Below are 15,297 nucleotides of genomic sequence, written 5' to 3'. Positions count from 1 at the left end.
GAATTTTCTCACTTTTACTCTTCTGATTCTCTCTCCCATCCCACCCGGGGATGGGGAGTGCGCAAGCAGCTGTGTGGTGCTCAGTTGCCGGTTGAGGTTAAACCATGACATGAAGCAGCGCAAACAGCACTAAAAAACTGTTGCTTTCCCAAGTCCTTACTAAGAAAGCATGAGGCAACAGCTCCAGGAGGAGGATCAATAGTACGATCCCAGTTCTGACATGTTAGGGATCTCCAAGACCAGTCAACTCTAATCCAGTACAAAGGTCTAATGAGATAACAATGAAAATTAAAGCCAGAGTCAGACAAGAAACAAGGGTCATATTACTAACAATGTAAATAATTTAACCAGAATTATAGTGAAATCCCCAACACTTCAGAGGAAAAGCTCCAAGAAATCATGCAATTCAAACGGAAACATTACTCCTGATGCAGAAATTACTGGCTGCAGTCTTTGACCTGTCTTACCCCCGACATCCAGATGGAATACCATAGAGTACCCCTCCTTTTCATGAGGACCATGCTGCCCCAATCAGCATCTCAGCTCACCAGTCCTTTCAATCAGACTTAGCATGTTCCCTGCCACTCCCAGCTTCCAATTCTTCATGTATTTAGTTTTCAAATTTTACATGATATATTTTGCCTGTGGCACAGTAGATCACTTACCCCTTTCCTATTAGCCCTCTCTGTTTAATTACAGTTTAATGTGAATTGATCTTTACATTAATGAGCCTGTAAAGAAGATTGATTTTCAAGAGACTTATGCTCAGTTTGGCAGCAGAGTAGTCCTATTGATTTTGCTTTTCCCAGTAAATACGGTGCAGAGTGTCACTGCATCCTCTGTGAATCAGCTAATCCTATTTCACACTCTTTTGCTCCAAAAATCCCTATTCTGACTTCCTTGTTATCTGTGCTTATTCAGAGCAAGATCATGGGGCCAAAGCATCTCAAACAGCTTTGACTGTTGCTAACATACAGCTCACTGCTATGGGTCACTATCCCCTTTGTTCCTAAATGGTTGGGGGCTTAAAAGGCTTACAGTGAAAGAAACAAAAAGTTATTTTTAAGTGTTTAATCTGTTAACTTCCTTAATTCCTAGCCAGCTAAGGATGTGGCACAGAGTGTGCTCTATTTACCACGCTTGCTTCGGAGGTCTGGTTAGCAGGCTCTCCACTGAGCTCTACAGCTGTGTAACAGCCTGTGCTGGCATGTCTGCATCAGTAGATGCTGACTGAATCAGGCTGGCCACCTTGGAGCCAGGGCAGAGGACAAGGATCCACCTCCGCCATGCCATGCAGACATCCCAAAAGCCCTCCAGAATGCATTTACCCATATGCAGGTAGGTGAAGCAGTGGCAGACAGGCCCCAGACTACAGGATGAGCTTGTACCTGCACAGGGGCTTGTGGGGAGCCCATGGTAACAGACCAATGCAGAGCTGATCGCAGCTCAGGTCCTCCTCTTACCTGGCATGCTATCAAGGCTAAGAGACTCTCCACATGAGTTAGTGAGGAAGTTGGATATAAACAGACTCAGTTCTGCTGCAAATAAATGGTTTCTTCCATCCTCCCCTTCCCCACCAGATCAGGTAACAGAGTCTTCTCAAGACCCTACAGAGTTAACACACTTGAGTTGCAGCAGAACACTGGGAAGGGAAATCCTCAGCCAAGAGCATGTCAGTGAAAACATCCTGCCATCAACTCCCCAATGTCCAAGTCTAGGAACTGTAGCTAAATTACAAACGCTGTGGGAATTTCAGGCAAGACTCTCCTCTCAGCTACTCCGATGTAATTTCGGAATGAATCCAGATTCAGTCTCTCCCCCTCCCAGCTGAATTCCCTGGTTTTGTTTGCACTAACAGATGTTTGCATTTAATGTCTGTCTTTATTTGGTAACCTGTACATAGATTATTTTTCCCTTCTGTTCTATTAGAAGCCTTATCAAGTCCCTTATGTTTGCTCTTGCTGAGATGAACAACTTTGGCAGTATTTTCAACGTGCAAGGCAAACAAACTGACTCTTCAAGGAATAAACTGAACTAAACTTCATGGCAGTGTATTAGAGCATAGCATGTTTGATACATATGTTATGCCTGCATCCATCTGCAGCCTGAAACATCCAAAGATTTGCAGAAAGTCTTGAGAATTCTCTCTCCAACAGATTCCCACATGCTTACATATATATATATATAACCAGCCCATGGTCCACATGCACATGGGGTCAAGCAAGTTTTGGGTGATGGAGACAGGTACAGGAAACCCCAAAACAGGGAATGCAAAGCGATCAAGCACATTAAAAAACCTTTATGGGAAATCCGAGCTTGGCAGTATGGCAGATTTCTTTCTCCCAGCACCAAAAGGAGAGAAAGTCTCTTCCCCAGTTTAGTAAGAGTAGGAGATGAAGTAACTCATTCAAAAGGGCTGTTTTGAGTGACAAATATACAACCCTTGCTTTTATAATACATTCACAGCCCTTTGGAAATACTTAACCACATGCAATATACAAAACCTACTTCAGAGGTTTGTGAGGTAAACACACTTCACACATTTCTAAACACTGGGAAAAAAGGAAATGTATTTATTTTTCTTTAGCAGTAAGAATACACTGTAACACTATATACTTAAACATAAACCAGTTTCTCAGTACACAGTCTTCATTTGAGTTTTCACCCTGGGTTTGGTTTGGCAGCCTCCCCAGTTATTAGTTCACAGATTTGAAGGCCAGAAGAAACCAGTATGACCATATAATCTGATTCCTTATATCACACAAGGCCAAAGAACTTTACCCAACAATTTGCGTATCAAGCCCGTTAATCTAGAGTTGAACTAAAGGACCATCTTTTAGGAAGCCATCCAATTGATTTAAAGACTCCCAAGGATAGAGAAAGCCTCACTTCCTCAGCAAATCATTCCAATGTGAGTTAGTCAGCAACATCGATTAAAGCAGGTACTTTAAAACATCTTTCAGATTATTTTTACCTCTGATAAAAATTAAAAGGAAATGCAGGGGGAAAAAAGAGTGGCATTCTCTGAAACAAGCTCAACAAAGAGATCCTTCTTGTAGAGGTATGACAGCAGCATTACAAATCCCACTATCAGTTATTTATGTGTAGCAGCTGAGGAAAGCAATACAGATTTCTGGAAAGTGATACTAAGCAGGTCTGTTTAGAATACCGTCCTTTTATCATTTGGCTTTGTACCTTCCCCTTCCTTCTGCACCACTCTGAAATTTCAGAGGAGCTGTAAATCTACTGCCTTCCACGAGTTATTATTCCTCCTTTCCAAACTGCTTATTTCATTTCAGGAATGAAAAAACTAAAGCTCTAGCAATTTGGTCCTTTGCCAACAGCTAAATTAATAGCAAAAACAACAACAGGGGCTTGTGAAACTCAGATTGTTTATAGACTTTGTGAGAAAGAAAAGCCAATTTGGGGGGCCTAAAACTATATCCTGGATAGTAAGTTGCATGCAAGCTTGCCACCCATAAATCAGATTTCTGGAGTTTTTTTGAATCCAAATGCATAACACACTGGGTTATGTGGCAGCCTGGTAAGCTCAGTTCAAGTGGCAGGCAGATGGCCTCTCGTGTCAGGGGATCGTGCCTTAAGCAAGGGACCCTGCTCTGAGGGAGTTACCACCCTGCTCTGCAGCCAGCAGCCCCCAGATCACGCATCCAGACATCACATGTGGTCGCAAGCAGGGGTCAGGGGATCGTGCCTTAAGCAAGGGACCCTGCTCTGAGGGAGTTACCACCCTGCTCTGCAGCCAGCAGCCCCCAGATCACGCATCCAGACATCACATGTGGTCACGCAAGCAGGGAGAGGCTGTGGCAGGAGGCAGAAATCAAACCAGATTGTTTCACACCAACTGCATATGACACATTTGATAGGTCTGATAACTGCTGAGACACAAGCCACCCCTCCACCCAGGAGGTGAAGTGGTTACTTACGCATTTAACAGAGGCACTTGCTAGATCCAGCACCGATGATAGCAGAGGAGCACTTTGGCTCTTCATAAGCTCTGCAGGAACACGGTATACCAAAGAATCAGATCAAAGGTACCGTATCTCAAACAAAAGCTAAACTCACTTCACAACAGGAATGAGATATGGACACAAATTTGAAGCTGAGATCCTTAAACTGAATTAAGGCAGTAAGGGAGTCGTTCTGCTTTGCATATTTTAACACTGCCTAATGGAAGAGCAGGAACAGTGCCAGTCCATTTCACTCAATCCTGTCCTTGATTTAAGTAATAGGAATGTACTTATAGTCAACAGATCAAGGTTGTCTCAGAGTAAGTCAGAGCCTTTCGAGCATGAGAGGCCAATCACCTGGTGGTATAGACACAGGCATTTTCCACTACAAGGAGAAGCAAATCCATGACAAATATGGACACCTGCCTGTGGGTCTATGCTGCAAGGCCATGCACACTGGAAACCATCGCTTAAACTGCTCAAGCACTTTGCTGGAGTCTGTATTAGCTGTAACCACTTCCCCTTCCCAGGAACTTGGGAGGTATCATGCATACCTCAGCAAGATTCCTTCTCAGTGTGCATTACAAGCAGACACATGCAAAAATAATTTTAGAAATCCACACTGTTAAGGTACTAAGAAGTTTGATATTATAATGTCTTTATTCCTATCAGCAGCATCCTCAACCCAACATCCTCAGTGGCAGACACACAAGGGCTCTCAGTTGTCTAACACTTCTGCAGGCACCTAAACTACCAAAGTTAGGAACTTCAAAGTTTCTGCAGATCTACCCTTACAATCACCAGCCACCCTCGCGTAAGAAAAAAGTTGAAAGAGACCATAAAACCACATCTGGAATGAGTTCCCTGAAAGATCAAGGTGTGAATAGTCTCTGGCTTTAAAAGAAAAGAAGAAGTGATCAGAACAGGACCAGGGAAAAAAGAACAATAAAAGGTAAAATTATATACTCCTTTAATAGCACAAGACATAACAGTTGAAACCCAAGGGCAGATGAGAAAAAAATAATTTTACTCAATATACAACTAACCTGTGGAGCTTACTGACATAAGTTACCACTGACCATAAGCACAACATTGAGCCCAACCTCACACAAATCACACGACTCCAGAAGATGTTTCTTAATTAAGGTGCCAACAAGCTCGATAATGAAATCTGAAGAGTCAGCGAAGTGGGTGTGACACACGAAACTGTTAAACCTACCCCACAAACAGCCCAAAGTCAAAAGCCAAAAGAGGCAACAGTGACTTACAGGTGGAGGGAGCAGACGCTGGAAGAAGCAGGTCCCAGGGAGGGAATGGCAGTCAGCTCATTGTTGTTCAGTCGCCTGCAACAAACAGAAATTAATTGTTGAAGCAAGCAGCCTACGACCAAGCATGTGGGAGCAGGGCACGGCCGCAGCACTTCCTTATCCAACCCCCCTGACTCTCCAGGAACACTGACATTTTGGCAGAGGCCTCCACCTCAAGGGGTTTGTCTGCATCTCTGCCAGTCCCACCTTATCCTCCAAACCCTTAATAAATGACAGCCACTATAACTGGTCCCACAGTATCTTCTGTATAAAAGCAAAGCTTTTTTTCTCCTTCCACCCGCTCCCTTAAGCAAAGTCAAGTGCCACTGAAGAAGGCACTGTGCCACAGCCCTCCATCGGCCTGAGTTTCCAGAGTCATCACGGAGCCAAGCCTGAGATAGGAGACTGTTTGCAGCCACGGTCATGAAGCAGCCAGGTCCCACTGCCTCAGGACAATGAATTTAACTCCCTCCCCAATCAGCAGCCCCCGCTCGCCCCTCCATGCCAGGCCAGGGGGCCAACAAGGTGCCATGACAGTGGGGAATGGCAGCCTCAGGCCTCCTCTCCACACCAGGCCAAGCTCTGGAAATCCTGCAAGGGCAGCCCCACGAAGCCAGCAATGCACACACACAAAACTGGCACTGGGCACAGTAACACCACTAAAAAACAGGTGACCTGCTCCAGCCAAGCGGCTGGGGAGCACCATGCAGCCCCCCGGGGCTAATGACAATTGCAGACAGGGCCCTGCTCCTGGAAATGCTGGTACAAAAATGTCCCCTTCAATGGCCTAATGTTTGAAGTGTTTTTCTGACTGAAAACAGATCCTTGCCATGTGACCGGCTCTTCCTTGGTTTAAAGAGCCCTTGTTTGTATGGTGAATTAGTCAATTAATTACTGTAACAGTCACTTGTCTGGCTGCTTGAAAATTACCTAATTTCTCAGCCATCTTGCCTGCTCCCCCACCCCCCCGCCGCCACATGCTGAAGCAATTAAAGCCAAGCCCCTGCCAGGCAGCACACAGCAGCTCCCCAGGACCCCCAGCCACCTCCGATCGGCTATTGCTTGAGGCAGAGCCTCGTTGGGTCTCTCTCTGCTGACTGCCTTTAAACTCTTCCCCTTCTGCAGGGGCTTTGTAAGTTGTTCTCAAAAAGATCACAATTTGGGTGCAAGAAGCAGAGCATCCCACAGTGGGCAGGGGAGCACGGTGCAGCTGAGGCATCCTAACCTGTGGGCATGAGTTGAGGCAATCCTAAATTAGTGCATGTTTTTTTTTTTTTCCTTTAAAACTATTTTTGGCAGGTGGGAGAGAGCAGCAATACATCCATCCCAGAACTTCCTTCTGAATCCTCTGAGAGCAGGCAAGATATTTGATTTCATGAGGAGTTCCAGGCACTGCTGGGATAAAAGCTTTCCTCAGCCTCGGCTCTGCCTCTGACATTATACCCGTACCTTAAAATGTAAGGGGAAAAAAGCCAGATGCATTGCAATTCAGCAAGTAGCTCCACTTTGCAACTAAAAGCTCATTGTTGCTCATATTATAGCAACGTCTAGAGCTTTCAAAGGTACAAAGCAAGCTGGAAAGAGCATTAAAATGCTTGTAATTTGTGCTATGTTTTCATTAACATCCAACCGACCATCTTTTGGAAAGGCACAGGAGAAGGGATAATTAGGCCCACCCTCTGCCAGCCTGGGTCAGCTCTGGTTAAACAGCTCCGACACCAACCAGCATCTAACAACTGGTCAAACCCTCCTCTGACATAAGTGTCACTTTCATATATCAGCCTCCTGTCAGGTCAGAAGTCAGGCAGAAGTGGTTCTCCCACCTCATTTTCCTCTCTTGGCTCACAGGCACCAGTTGCTGATGCAGAGGAGACAGCCAAGCTCGGTATTTGCCTGGGATTTCCCTCTCATCTTCCCCTTCCCCCATGTAAAGGAACAAAAAAAATAGCAAAAAACCTCCAAAACAAAACAGCCAGGCTCAACAAATTTAAACTTCCAGTCATCTTTCTCCTCCACAGCCCTCCCCCTTGACAACACAAACCTGCTGCCTCTGGATGCTAAGGCAGAGGAGGGAGGGGGGCCACCCATATAAAATATTTACAGTCCAGTTGCCAGGCTGGTGTCAAGCTGAAATGGAGCCTGCTCAAAAATAGCACAGCTCTCCAGAGCTTTCAGTGAAAGGCACTTCAGAAAATAAAAGGTGAGTTGTTTGGAGAGGAATTTTAGCACAGTTACTACTTCTTTGTTACAAATGAGCTTGGAAAACCTGAGAGCCGTGCAACCATCACTTTCATGAATTGATCCACATGACCTGATGAAACCCCAGAAAGGACCACAGGGCCTACCCCACAGCAGCACCCTTCATCCCACCCTTTCAACCAAGGTACAAGAATGGACTGACCCCAGGGGGTTGTCGTTAGAGGGAGCCACCAAAGGGGATGAGAGAAAGCATAGATGTCCTGAAGCAAAGTAATGTCCCACTCCAGCCCCTACCACCTGAGCCTCCATCAGCACAAAGTTACTTATTTTCAGAGCATGCGGGATCACAGGGTTTCATATCACTTTGAGCCACTAAATTTCACCCCACAGACTTAAACTTTTAAGGAAAAGCAGCTTCACAAACAACTGCCTAAACCCAGGGAAAGGGAAAAGTGTAGGGTAAATACAGCTATTACTTTATTACAATCTCAGTAAAGCAAAACAGAGCATCCAAGGTACACTATGAAGTTTAAATCTTTTGGTTTGCAGACATTTTCTTAAAAATCAAGGGAAAACAAAAGGTTTTCAAAATATATCGCACTAATTATTCAGATACACACACAGAGCTTTAAGCCTCATCTGTAGTGCTCAGGAACCACAGGCACCGTGTTTGAAGCATCATGGGAGGTTTCGGGTCTTATCAATGCATCTATTATTTGGGGCAATCTGTTTCCCTGAGGGTGCCTTGGTTTGCCCAGCACAGCACGCACAGCAAAACACTGACTTGCTCTCAAGACATGCCACAGCATGATGCTTATTTCATGAATGTTTGTAAAGCGCTTAAAAAACCTCAGAAAGGAGATGCTCTGGCAGTACAGATGTGGTTCTCTTTGTGAAATGCAGTTTGTTTCAGTGGTCTGTGGTTTAGCTGTTATTCAAAAGCAACCAAGATTGGTAGATAGGGCTTTTAATAGAGCTTCTCCCTCACACTTTCCAGAGCCTGCCTTCCAGGCTCTGCTCCAGACCTCTGCCTCCCTTCCAGTCTCCCATTTCTGACTGCTCCCTTTCCCTCCTACTCACTCCTCTGCTCTCTCCCTTTTCCCTAGCCTGCCTTTCTGACACAGCAAGCAGCTCTTATTCCGCACCATTACTTTGCAGGCTGCAGTACTTACCTTCCCCCAAACTCTAACTTTTTTTTTTAGCAGCTGATTGTTCAGTGCAGGGCCTGTCCTGCTCTCGACACATGCAGCACGTTGCACAAGGGAGCTCCCGACCTAAGGAATCAGAAGCCACACACATATCCCAGCCCCACACTCCCTGAAGTCACATGCCTTCAGGCACTTCCACAAATAAAAGCTATTGCTAAGCCACAATCATGTTAGGGTAATTCTAAAGTCTCATGGGATCAGGGCTGCAATTCTCTTCTTTAAGCACAGATTAATTTAAGGCTTTCTACAGTTTAAAGAAAAGTTGAAAAAAGAGATCCTATAGGCAGCGTTTTGCTGACCTGCATCACTTTCTTTCCCCTCCCTGACCGCTCTTCTAGGATAATCATGATGAACTGATTTCAGAGCACTGTAGTCACTCCCAATGCATATTCCTCACTTAATCATGATCCCTAGCAAGTCCCTACTATTAGTGTAAGCAGGGGAGCCAGGGGCAATCAGGCCAGGAGAGATGCTACAGTAATCACCATGGTCCAATCCTGCAGGCATCAGTCAGGCAGAACTCCCACTGTAGCAAACCCTTTTGCCTATTCAAGAATCACAGGATCTGGCCCCTCCACAAGCCCCAGAGCCAACATTTAATGAAAACAGACAGAGGACAAGAGAAAATGCACGATATACACAGTGCACAGTATTGTTTCTGAAAGGAAATGTTTTTTCAGTTTCCCATGAGGCATCAGTAGCTCTTCAAACAGAGCCCAAACCTCAAGTATGCCAGCAATTCAACATTCAAACACAAGCTCATTACCTCAACCCACCACTTGCAATTTTAGTCACTTTCGTTTTTCAAAACCCAAAATCAGAGCTCCAGGAATCACTGTGAATAGCTGACAAGCACAGCTCCTCTGCAAATGTAACTACTGAGCATTTACACAGATCAGGAGCTAGGAAATCCTGTGATTCCTCAAACAAGGTTTCTTTTACCAGTAACAGGGGTCTGGCACAGCCACTCAGACCTTCACCAGCTCCTTCTCTTCACCCACCAAAGCAGAAGACAGCTCTGCTGTTTTAGCCTCTCCTAGCAGACTTCAAACAGAATTTGTTCTGGTTCCAAAAGGAGCACAAATGTCAGAGAGGAGGAGACACAGTTAAGTGCTTTGTTATCCACTACACTACACCTTTGTTTCCTGGGAGATTTGGGTTAGGTTGGCATCAGGTATCACAATCCAGGCTGTTCTGCCTTGCTTCAGGGTTATCCTTTCAGCAAGGAGCTTTGTGTGTATGTTCAGGTGTGTTAGCTGAACTGCTCCCTCAGAGCATTGCACAAGACTGAGGGAGGCAAACTCCAATGATCTCCAATAACAGCTATGCTGTTTTAATTGGGATGTTGTGTTCTGCTAATTGATTAGTTTAAAAAAACAGCACAGGTATAATAAAGAGAAAAAACCTCCACACCAAGTCAGATCTGCTCATTCAAGTTAGCTAAAGGAAGGTACTGTCTTAGGAAACTATATACAATTTCCTCCTGGCCCACAAGCCACCCTAGCAAAATACAATTAAAGCCTTTGAAAGAATACTTACACTTCCTGCAGGTTTGACAGCCCTGCAAAGGCAGAAGGATCAATCTCCATCAACTTGTTGTAGCTCAGGTTTCTGTTAAAATAAAAGACAGTGGGATCAGCATACTGCAGTTACTGCGCTCAGCAAAACAGTCATCTTAATTATGCTGGATTGCACCAGGAGGGTGGTGTGATTGTTTTTTTTTTAAGAGCACTTAAACATGGCAGAGCAGTACTTTTCTGCTGAATATGAGTGAGTTTAGTTCATGATCAAAATGTTATCTAGCTCTCCCTAAGCTTTTTCCTCTTTTGCATTAGTGTGGTTTTAATTTGTCTTTATATTACACAATTACATTTATTATTTTTCTATTGGTTATTCACAACCACAAAACTAATCACAGATGAATAGGCTATTTCCTGACAAATTAAAGTCTGAACTGAAACAATCAACAAGCCTTCTGCTAAGTATTTTATAGCTATATTCACACAGAGTATTTTTATATACCACTGTGTTACATCCAAAATACACACATAGGTATGTACACTTACTATGTGTAAACATAAAATATATTTTATGTTTTCTAACAAGATATTATTAGTGTATCACTAAATGTTTTCTTTAACCAGCGAATACAGCTTTCAGCCAGTCACATACACACTTTGGTCCTCAACAACCTCAACCAGTGCCGTCCAACTACCCAACAGTCCAAATCTAGATCATATTATAGCACCTCACTGATGGATGGCAAATAGGTTGTGCTGTATTATCTGAAAACAGCCTGGTGGGAGAGCAGACCTGCCTCGCAGGACATCCCCGTTTGGAAATACAGCTAAAGCTCAATGTGCTTCTGGAAGGAACACACTGTGAGGATTGCTAGGGACAGCAAGCAAACAGAATAATGCAAATAAAGTACTGACTCCGAAAACCACAAGCAAGAGCTTTGCCACGCTCTGCTGTAGCATCATACAGTGCAACAGCAAAGTCTTCCCTCTAAGGTATGCACTATCAGCACACCACACACAACAGGTCAAACCTGCAGCTAGGGACTTACAGGGAGAGCACAGATCAATTAAGATCAAGTGACTAATGATGCAGAAATTAACAAATGCCTAATTAACATGATGTATGCAGTGTTGGCATGTTCCTGTGAGTGTAATCTAAAGAGGGAGGAGGCAAATTGATGGGCGGTAGCAGAAAAGCAACCACAATAAGTTGTAAGGAAATTGTGAGGGGGACCTACTTTAATTTTACCCTGCTCCACACCCTGCTCTAGGATATTATCCTGGGTAAAATTCAACCCTCCCGTCTCCTCTGCAGGGAGGTTACACCCTCTTACTGCACCTCTGAACGTGACCCAAAAGATTCATGGTCTGATTTTAGATAAGCCCTCAAACATTCAGCTGCTTATTCAAACCACCAAGCCAGTCTGACTAGAAAACTGGCCAATCTTCCCTGTTTTGTATATTTTCTTTCTTTTAAAGCTGTGCCCACAGAACCCAAGCAGGTCTGGAGTCCAAATAGGTAAACAGGACCTAAGTCACCGAGGCACCTACTGAACTTTTACCCATGCTACGTGACCCAAGAGCTGAGGGACACAAAAAAAGGGCAGCTGCCAGAAGAGCATAGACAGAGATCTCCTTTTTTTAATTGCTCATGCTAACCTCCTGCACTTTGTGGCAATGCAAAGAGAAATCTAGGCCCACAGCAATGCTTACTAACACCAAGACTTGAAAGACTACAAAGCTCACCAACTTGCATGATTAGCAGGAAGCAATAAACACCTTTTTCGAGCTAAAAAGCAATTATTGATCACTTGCCCTCCTACAACACATTTATGGGAAGTCCTCAAAGCATTCCCCTGCACGCAGGAACCATTCGATAGTTCTCATGCACATGCTGCTCCCCATCATTTCAGAGCAGCCAGCTCTGAAGACAGCTCCTTGCATCTTGCCTGAAACATTCAATTTTTTGCCAATACCTGCTGTGAAAGAAGGCTCTACAAATCAACAGTGTAAGCTGGCTTTTAACAGAATCTAGACCTGAAGCTACACGGGAGTGTAAAACCTAACCAAGCATCTAGTTTTAAAATATGCTGTCCTGTAAGCCCCTACTGTCTTTTAAAACACTCAAGAGACCTTTAAATCAATACCAGCCTACAGCAGATATCCATTTCACTATGAACTCAAAGGCATTTATCTAAATAAAAGTCAAACTGCAGTTTAAACTCAGAGTGCATTTGAAAGCCAAGTCCATATTCATAGCATAATTACGAATTAAAGTGCAATTTGCCCACAGATTACATTACTACTTTTTTTTTTTAAACCACACAGCAAGATCAGGTTGGAGCTTGTCCCTGCCTGATGTACAGGCAAAGAGAGAAAATACAACAAGTTATGTCCTATAGGCTCAACACAATGAAGATAAAGCTGACACAGAAATAATAGTGACAAACTGTAAGGGGGAAATACAACCACAGTCATGACCATGCATGAATCCATCTGTTTTCATGTATTTCTATGCCTTCTATTGCTGCAAATCTTTGCATTTCTTAAGGTAACGTATTTATCCTCAAAACATTCCTCTGCAAAAGACTAAGAGGCTATTTTATGAATCAAGCACTGAGAATCACAGGCACCAAACTGATCATCCCTACACTTGTCAAAGGGACCAGATCCCTGGCTCAGCCAGTGCTCAAGCACTGAGTGATGCTGACATGAACTTCAGAACAAGCACTGAGTGATGCTGACATGAACTTCTGAAGTTCACAAGTGAAAAAAAAAAAAGGTCTTCGTAAATTAAAGGATTTCATGGCCACAGTTTAACATAATCCAGAATGACTTTCTGATTATTGTTGCTGCCATTCAAGAAGTTTGAACATCAAGAGTCATTGCACAAGTAGTTGGCTCTTCAGATAGAAGCACTGAGTGATGCTGACATGAACTTCTGAAGTTCACAAGTGAAAAAAAAAAAAGGTCTTCGTAAATTAAAGGATTTCATGGCCACAGTTTAACATAATCCAGAATGACTTTCTGATTATTGTTGCTGCCATTCAAGAAGTTTGAACATCAAGAGTCATTGCACAAGTAGTTGGCTCTTCAGATACCCCAGCCGTATTTTGCCTACTCCAGCAACAGAAAGACTTTCCAATGGTTGCCGCAAAAATACAGGTGAACTCCACCTTCTTATATGCCAAAGTCTTCAGTTCTCCCCATGCTACCCACTCCAGCTATCCTCACCAAACACAATACACTGTTCAAAAAAAATCAGTGGGGAAATAAAAGCTAGAAATACAGAGTCAGTGCAAAATAAACAGTAGACATGAAATTAAATAGATATACCAAAATAAAGAGTTTACTCAATTTCTGAGACTAGCTATATTTTAACTTACATTAAAACGCCCAAGAATTTCTAGCCTGAAGCATTAGCAATCAAAGGATGTGTTTCCCAGAACTCGGATCCCCTCACTAGACAGTATTTGGCATGTTAGTCACAGCATTCAAATGGGATAAAGAATTAACGTGCTCCAATAGATAGATCATTGGGACCGGGAGTCAGGAAACCTCTGTCTATTCCTGGCTCTCAATCTCCTGCTGGGTGACCAGGTCATGTCACATCACCTCTCCAGAGCTTTTGTTTCCACAGCCACCCTTTGTCTGTCTTGTCTATTTAGACTGTAAATAAAATTGAGGTAGGTATTGTCCTGGTTTGCCTGATGCTGATGAAATGAGGCCTCAATCTTGGTTGGACTCCAGTAATGCAAATAAAGGGAACTCAAAACTTGAGGTCATGGGTGCGTATGATGCTCCCCCATGACTAAGCACAGGTCCCAAATGTACAGCAGTGCATGAAGTACTGCAGGGGCTGCAACGTCCCCATCAGCTCAGCCTCTCCAAGCTGAGCAGACCAGCAATGCAGGCTGGGGGCACAGCCGTCCCATCGCTGAAAACTGTCACATTTCTGCTCTCCCATAGCACAGAACGCATTCCTTCTCGAGGAGCCCTTTGGTCTGATGCCATGCAGTAGTGCAATGGCTCACTGCGCAAATGTTTCTGCCATCAGTATTCTAAAATGTCTTCTTCAAAGAGCAAGCCCTTAAAACCCAGAGCCAAAACCCTGCCCTTTCAAAAATCAGCAATCAGTATTCTAAAATGTCTTCTTCAAAGAGCCCTTAAAATCCAGAGCCAAAACCCTGCCCTTTCCCAAATCAGCACTCCCCTAAACCACCTGAGCTATCTCAGGTGCTGGGCATCTCTTCAAAGTGACAGTTTATAAAGCATTATCTACAGTGTTTTACACCAGTCCCAAGAGACCATGTCTTTGGTGTGAGGTCAGCCCATTTCCTGGCACCTGCATCTACATGTGGGGTTAGCTGAGCCCAAGTGTAGGCATACCCACACAGAAAGCAGACTGCCCAGTGTCCTGCCTGCTTCTCTGCATGGGTACATGTTTCTGTTGAATTACTCATGGGAAGATATTTTGATCCCTCCAAGGCAACTGTGGAAAGAAAACAGAATTCAGAAAACCAACATAAAACCTGGACAAGAGCCTGGGCTGTAAGTTCAGGGAAGCATCCTACAAAGGCCAGAAGCTTCTACATATGGCAGTAAAGACAGAGCAGAGCACCAACTTGAGTGGCCCCTAATGTTCAGATTGTTTTTCTCCCTGTTGAATAGAAGCTGAAGTTTGTGGGGTTTTTTAAACTTTATTTTGACTTAATGGCATGGAAAGTGCTCTGCGCATTATTTATCCATTACATACTTCAAGTCTTCCTTGTATTGGCTAATCCAACAATGTAGGGTTTTTCCCCTCCTGACACTAAGATGCCCATGATCGGGAACTGAGAGCCTGTTAAATCAATATGGGAAGGGCCCTGTTCTGTCTATTCATCCATTCCAGTCTCTAAATAAGAAAGCAGTGTTTGCCTTTAGTTAGCATTGTGAAAATGGCACTGTGGATCACTGAACATTGCAGAGACTGAAAGGAAAGCCTTGTTAAATAACCAGGTATGTAGCCTGCCTTGAAACCACCTCCTGAAAGTAATAATGCTGTCACACAAAGAGCCCTGCTTGCCAGCGAGGAGGGATCAGTCAGCTCTTT

At 44.0% G+C, this 15,297-nt stretch overlaps 1 protein-coding gene across 2 annotated transcripts in view; it reads right to left on the bottom strand.

Moving 5' to 3' along the window:
• Positions 1-10,287, bottom strand: part of LRIG1 (leucine rich repeats and immunoglobulin like domains 1) — a 73,552-nt gene extending 63,265 nt beyond the window's left edge. For both annotated transcript variants that reach the window (XR_657846.1, XM_009284382.1), the window contains exons 1-2: positions 10,222-10,287; positions 5,237-5,311 (exon numbers count right to left, since the gene is read on the bottom strand). Coding sequence is in view for 1 of the 2 variants with exons in the window: in XM_009284382.1 (XP_009282657.1) it covers positions 5,237-5,311; positions 10,222-10,271 (125 nt within the window). In the remaining variant the exon portion in view is untranslated. The remainder of the gene's footprint in view (positions 1-5,236; positions 5,312-10,221) is intronic.
• Positions 10,288-15,297: the final 5,010 nt, after the last annotated feature.

The sequence above is a fragment of the Aptenodytes forsteri genome, unplaced genomic scaffold (genome assembly GCF_000699145.1).
Source record: "Aptenodytes forsteri isolate BGI_AS27 unplaced genomic scaffold, ASM69914v1 Scaffold53, whole genome shotgun sequence".
Classification (NCBI taxonomy): Eukaryota; Metazoa; Chordata; class Aves; order Sphenisciformes; family Spheniscidae; genus Aptenodytes; species Aptenodytes forsteri.
The sequence above is the reverse complement of the archived record's forward strand: the minus strand, read 5'-3'. Positions and strand labels throughout refer to the sequence as shown.